General features: G+C 34.3%; 1 protein-coding gene across 1 annotated transcript; it reads right to left on the reverse strand.

Moving 5' to 3' along the window:
- Positions 1-4398: 4398 nt before the first annotated feature.
- LOC306883330 (interleukin-12 subunit beta-like) lies at positions 4399-7107 on the reverse strand. The gene is made up of 7 exons (XM_079438512.1): positions 7017-7107; positions 6619-6882; positions 5750-5852; positions 5480-5658; positions 5221-5384; positions 4887-4996; positions 4399-4751 (listed from the first exon to the last, which is right to left on the reverse strand). The coding sequence occupies exons 2-7, from the start codon at positions 6842-6844 to the stop codon at positions 4691-4693; spliced, it is 843 nt and encodes a 280-aa protein (XP_079294638.1). The 5' UTR covers positions 6845-6882; positions 7017-7107; the 3' UTR covers positions 4399-4690.
- Between the last annotated feature and the right edge of the window lie 426 nt (positions 7108-7533).

Genomic DNA, 7533 nt, shown 5'->3' on the forward strand with positions numbered 1-7533 from the left:
AATCATGAAATATAGATGTTCAAAATATGTGATTCAGGTTTCATTATTTTACTATAGACTATAGAGAATAGTACAGACACAGTGGTATCATTGAATTACTGTAATGTGAAATTTACTGATAAAATAAAATCATAACATAGGTTTTCCAAAGGAAAAATTTAGATTAAAAAAAGAAGAAGAAAAAACAGTACAGTTTACTGTAAACTGAAGTGTTCCTCCCTGCGCTATGCATATATGTTTCCATCAACCCGGTCTTGTGGATTTGGCCAGAGGTTCTCATCTACATCACAATGGATGTTTTCATTCGCTAAACATCTTGGAAAGAATCTTTTGGCATGGTGAATCCAGGCCTGACACTGATCTACTGAGATTTGGTTGAAACATTGTCATGCCATGATTTATGACATATTCTACATCTATAGCTGTGATTTCATTTGACACCCTTGCTGTTCCTGCCGGTGTCTAGGTCTGTGGCCTTGTCCTTTACCACGTTCACCCACACCTCTCAAACGAGGCCCACGGTGACCTCTCTTGCGAGGCCTAAGCCCTCCTCTATGATGTGGCCCACGGCCACCTCTCAAAAGGGGTGCTTGCCCCCTTCTATTCCTTTGACCACCATGTAATCCTTGCCTTTCACCTTCCACTTCTGGCTCCATGTCCTCACTATGTTGAGTAGGCTACTAGGATACCACTCATCTTATATATGCGTACAAATATGTGAAATCAATCAGCAGTAATGAGTAGCCATTAACTCATTAAAACCACAAAAGCAATTACGTAAAAGTGACATCTTGTATATAGTAAATTTGAATATGAAAATGTGTTCTGTAAAAGTGGTACATGGGACCATAGAAACCATATCTGATAAAGAATGCAATATGACATCCATAGATATTGCAGTCCATCTGGGTCATATTCTGTGGTAATTGGTGTCAAATGATCTATCCTGAATCTTTCATGATCTAAACATAGAATATTGTTAATCAGTTTCCATAAAAGCTATGCATCAAGAGTAATGCAACAGTTACTTATCATTTTAAGCAGTTGTATCAATTGATAGTTAGATCTTTGTAATGAAATGAATAGACACTCAATTCAGATATAACGTGAGAGCTGCATTTTGAAAAAGTAATACTTTGATGTTAAGTTGCGTCATTTTGAACCAATGATTTTAGTTCAATGAACAAAAGATCTTTAGTTTATGTGTATTGTATCCAAGCATTTGGAAAAAGTGTTAAGTGTTTTGAAAAATGTGCATTTTGATCTTCAGTTGTGAATTATGTGTCTATATTTTGGAAAAATGACACGAAAGTTCTGTTATTAGGGCAAAAATGATTGTAAAAAACTGTAAGAAAAGAGCTAGAGCAGTGAAAATTCCCATTTCTACCATCAGGGCAATAATTAAGAATTTCCAATCAACATAAAATGTTATGAAACTGCCTGGAAGAGGACGTGTGTCTATATGGTCCTAATGCACGGTGAGAAGGAGAGTTTGAGTGGCTAAAGACTCTACAAAAGGACCACAGCTGGAGAATTGCAGAAAATAGTTAAGTCTCAGGGTCAGAAAACCTTAAATCAAATTGTCAAACAGCACCTACATCACCACATTGTCCGTCCTGTGTCATGGGTGTCATGTGTTCCCGCCTTGTGTGTCCTTATTTGGTTTATTTCCTGTCCTTGTTAAGTGTGATTATTAGTTAATTCTGTTCAGTTAGTTTTGGTCTTGTCTACTCATTACTCCCGGTGTTCCTGTGTGTCTGCCCTGCCTTGTCTATATTAAAGACTGTTTGATTTGAGTTTACTCCTCGTCTCGTCTTCCTCGTTCCTCCCCGTTGTGTGTACCATGACACACATGTTGTTTGGGAGGGTTTCAGGAAAAATTATCCTAGCTCATCCAAAAACAAACTCCAGCTTTTTCAGTTATCAGACACGACTGGAACTTCAAATGGGACTGGCTTTTTAAAAAAATAGCTTTTTTAGCAGTAAACAATCAAGATGGGTTTGGTGAACACAGGGCTAAAAAGTACCCCATGTGTACAATGAAATAAACTGCTGTATTTTTGATGTTGTGGGCCTATATTTCTGCTGGAGGTCCTGGACATCTTGTTTAGACACATGGCATCATGGATTCTATCAAATACCAACAGATTAAAAATCAATAAGTGACTAACTCGGTTAGAAATCTTATAATGAGCCACGTTTGGATCTTCCAACCGTATAATAATCCAAACACAAACTTCAAAAATAACACAAAAATGGGTCACTGGGCATAAAACCAAGCTTCTGCTATGGCCATTCCAGTCCTCTGACCTGAACCCTGTAGAAAATGAGTGAGGTGAACTGAACAGAAGCACCACCATCATGGAGCTGGGAATCTAAAGGGTCTGGAGTGATTCTGGATGAAGGAATGGTCTCTGATCTCTTGTCAGGTGTTCTGTAACCTCATCAAGCATTATAGCAGAAAATTTAGAGCTGTTAAACTGACAAATGGAGGTTTCAAAAAGTATTGAATAAAAGGGTGCTGTTAATTGTGGCCAATGTGTATTAGAGAAAAACATTTCTTTCATAATGATATTTCCCCCCATTTTAAATTCTTATTATCCAATGAAAGGTTAGATTTTTGTGATTTTTCTTTATAAAAGATCAAAAGGATTAACAATGCAGATTAATTTTTACCAAGGGTGCCGATATTTTTGGCCATGACAGTATATGTATATATATATATATATATATATATATATATATATAATTTCCAATTTGTGTATAATTGCAAGAAGATTTAAAGAAGTGTAGTGATCTAGCTCTGCTTTCACACACAGACCAAAAAAAAAAAAAAAGCATGTGGTTAAAAACTGATGACCTTAATCACGCTTCATGTGGAATTATCATCTCCAAACCCCTAGTAATTTCTCCTCTTGTGGTGAAGCAGCAGCTGACTCAGCTATTCACTCGTGTTGATGTGAACTTCGCTCCTGTATAAACATATGATTAAGCATAATTTACAGAGTATGCTGTAGCACTACGATGTAGGAATATACAGTAAATGTCCATTCAGTAATAAAATGCAATAGGTCACATGTTAACCCACAGCAGCAATGCCAAAGCAGCTGTCTCGTGGTAAGGTAACCGAAAAAAATAGTTTCAAAACAAGAGCCCTGGATCACGTCAAAATCACAATCCCATCATTTTCATCTTGAATTTGTATGTTTAGTGAAAACTCATTTGCGAAATCAATTCTAGACACTAAGAGTTACAGAGAGATCACTGTAGACATTTCACTGTACTGTACCTATTTGCATTATTATCTTTTTTTATATATCCACAGAAGGTGTGTCTACTACATATAGACTGTAAATCATTTAATTATGAGCATGTGGATGTTTCTATCAGCCTACTAGCAAGAACACATGTCCCAGAGGGAGTGAGCCAATATTCTCTTTTAGTCTCTATACTTCATAAGTAGGTCAGCAATCGGTACCCTCTTCAAAGTCTCTCATAATGATGTTGAGGAAATGCTTCTTAAATCAAAGTTTTTATGTCACACTTGCCCTGAAATAACTGTTAATTCTGATGAAGAGAGACTGTGGCCTTGTCAAGGCAAATACACATACAGTATCTCAAACTTATAAACCTACCTGGATAAACGGGTCAATATTTAACCAGACATATATTTACGAATACATTTAACCAAGACAATGTACAGACTCTTTTTAAATTACATTATCTATTATCATTTAAATGTAATATTTTCATTCACCTCATTGCTTATTAATTGTCTGGTTTGTGGTTTGTAGAGTTACAGTCACAGCTGATCAGATCAGTTAATGACAGTTCTCTTTCATTTATTTATTCTTTCATTTATTATTTTATAGTCTTTTTTGTTATACCAGCTTCAATTAATGAATGGCAGGTTTGTTTGGGTAAGTTCCTCAAAAATAGTTAGTGATGCACCAATTGTGTCATTTCCAAAAACCCAGCACTTGTGTTTTTTACGACAGGCAATTCATGGTGGTTAACGTCACTCATGGTGTTACACATGTTTTTTCCAGGCTTCAATACAGGACTTGTTTTTCACACAACACTTGAACAATCAGTAATCAATTGATTTAGGTGGTTCTTTTGATTTGATGCCCGAACTCTGTTGAAATGGGGGGAATAGCATGTTGCTTTGCTCCACATTGAGATGTGACAGTAATTCCTGTCTTTAGCAGTCTTATGTGTGATCTACAGAGAAAGAAAAGACATTTGCATATAATTAGGACCCTAAAGAAGTCCAAACCTTTCAATGTGAGTGATATTTAGCTAAATTAATCCACACTACATAATAGTTCAGAATTGGTGGGACATCAAAGAAATCACTTCTTAAATCTAAACATGCAATCAAGACAAAACTGAATTAAGAGCATATAGATGTTTTATGCCTTAAATAATCAAACAAAGACATCAGCAATCATAATAAATACATGTAACACAGTTAAAATGCACTACAGTTATAAATAATCCATTTAAGAGCATGATAGTGTTATTACAATGTATAGATAAATACATTATTACAACAACACATACTATGTGTTTGTATTTAATTACACAGTATATGACCAGAGAAGGTCTAATAGAGTCAGTCATTGTTCATAACTACAGAGAGCATCATAATGGTCAAATTCATCTTTATTTAATGATGCATAATAAATTATAGCATCTTTAACTTTGGTTCTCGGTTCCTCTGCTTGCCGTTTTTTCTGGTTTTGCATCTAAAAATGAACAGAGAAAGTTTGTATTATAATGTGTACAGAAAAAAACATTGATAAAGTAATAAGGACATTTTAATGGGGGTAAAGCAAATTAATCTTTTGCTAAGAAATATAACAAATGTTAAATACACATACTTGTACTGGCTCCAGTCACTCCATGAGGAATTACAGAATTCATCCCTGGCTCTCACACACACACACATCCCTTTTTTCACTGGCAGCTGGTGACTTTGTGTGAATAAAATCTGAGCAAAACAAATATTAATATATTTCTTGGTCTGACTGAAATAAATGACATTTAAAAATATATTAAAACTGAAAATAGTTATTTTAAATTGTAATCATTTTTTCACAATATTACTGTTTTTATTGTATTTTTGATTAAATAAATACAGCCTAGTTATTCCAAATGTAATTATTCCGGATGTTCTTTTGACCAGTAGTGTGTGCAGTATGTGTGTGGGGTTACCTCTTGGAAGTTCGGTTTGGAGCAGTCACATTTTTCGCGTTTCCGACAGCGAACCACTTGGAACATGAGAGGGAAGTAAGATGATGGTGTGTTCCAGGAGTGTGGATATCTGACCTCTACAGATGTTTTATTGACCCTACTAATAGGCACAATATCAGGCCTCACTAAGGAGTGGAGAAAAATATTGTTTCATATTCAGATGAGCGAAACACTGATTCAGTATTCTAAGACCACATCTTAGCAGTTTTTGAGAGCTCACCGATATCCATGATGTAGAACTTTGTATTGTAGGATTCAACAACAAAGCTGCTTCTGAAGGATATGGTCAGGTTGATGCGCTCCACCTCCTCAGCATAGGGACAGTAGTCACGGTCTAAGCATGTGATAGACTGTTCTCTGTCATCCAGACTGCAGCTGATGTTGCTTCCACCATGAGGGCTAGGACAGAATCAGTCAAGATTTTTTTTTTCTTCCACACCCCTTACATCATAGCAGACTGCAGAGCCTAAGGTAAGACTGAGAAACTTACCGTGTGGCTTTGATATGAACAACATGTCCATTCCTGTTCTCACCCCATTCCCATTTACATTTGAAGGAACCTCCGTAGTTATTTGTTGAACAATCAATGTAACCTTGTTTGGTAATCCAATAAAAAAAAAAAAATTTAATTAAATAAAGTAATTCAATAATAAAATTGAAATTAACACAATAAATAAACAAACAGACACATCCTATAAAAATTATAAACACTACCGTTCACACATTTGGGGTCAATTTTTATTATTATTATTTTTTTAAATTAATACTTTTGTTCATCAAGGATGCATTAAATTGATCAAACGTTACAGCAGACTTATATATTTACATATTTAATTTATAATTTATTTCATTTATATATTTAATGTTACAAAAGATTTATAATCCAAGTAAATGCTGTTCTTTTGAACATTCGTTTCAAACAATCAAGAAAAAAAGTATCATGTATCAAAAATAAATAAATAAATATTAAAATGCAGCATAACATTTTCAACACTGATAATAGGAAATGTTTTTAAGCACCAAATCAGCATTTTAGAATGATTTCTGAAGGATCATGTGACACTGAAGAGCAATCACCGTGTAAAATGTATTAAAATATATTAAAATAGAAAGCATTTCCATTGTAATAATATTTCACAATTTTACTCTATTTTTGCTAAAATAAGTAAAGCCTTGATGAACATAAAAAATTTTTTTCTACAAATTACATGGTAGAAATTATTTTATTTGACTTATTTTTGCTTTACATTACATTTTACTGTAATCTATTTCACTGTTGAAGGCTTAAAATGATTTTAACATTTAAAAAAAAAATATTAATATCACGACAAGTTTACTCAATGTTAAAGATAGTTGTACCTTTCTCAGGAGTATTCTTGATAATCTTCCTGAAGGTCCACTGAGCCAGCACCAGAGTATGGTTTAGGTAGGATCCCTCACTGTTGAAACAGGAGTAGTTGCCCCCCTTCCAGGCCTCCACTGTGACAACGATCCTGTTTCCTTGAGCCTCCAGATTTTCATCGTTGTTTCTGGTCCATGTAATATTTTTCCCTTCATAGGCTTCTCCACAGATAAGTGGCACCATGTTGACATCTTCACTTGCATCAACTTTCACCACAAGCACTGATGAGAATTGAAAAACATGTAAGAAATTCAAATATAACAATGTAAGCCTCAATACAAATAAAAATAAATTGTAGCAGCTTATAAAAGAGAGCAAAAGTATTTTTCTTTAGACATGATTCAGACAAACAAACCATTTGGTTTAAGTGTCCAGTAACTCTCTGCTGTTTTGATGGATCCGTCAACAGAGGACTGGAGAAACAACAACGTACTCAAAAAGAGAAAAAACATCTGTTGGTGGAAAAAAGAGAAACGTTTAGACTGCAATGAATATTCTTAATAATTGGTTGTCAGCTCAGCTCTGACAGATGGTGTAAATAATAAAATGCAGCTAACCATATAGTTGTGCATTTAAGAAACTTTGAAAAGATACGTGAAAACGTTACATATCCTGTTGTATCCAGTTGAGCTCCTTGCTTTGTAATATGGTTATTACTAACAGAACAAACAATAGGCTAAATATTGTATTTGTTAAACTGGTAAATGATACTTTAGTTGTTGTTTATGCATGTATAAAATTGTCTGCTTCCATGTCATGCTAATAATCTTACATTGGGCTTATGCAATAAAAAATGCATAAAAAATATATATTTAAACAAAATAATTGAGTGGTTCTTTTACTGACAATATAAAATGAGTTTTAAATAAGAG

The sequence above is a fragment of the Barbus barbus genome (assembly GCF_936440315.1).
Source record: "Barbus barbus genome assembly, chromosome: 17".
Classification (NCBI taxonomy): Eukaryota; Metazoa; Chordata; class Actinopteri; order Cypriniformes; family Cyprinidae; genus Barbus; species Barbus barbus.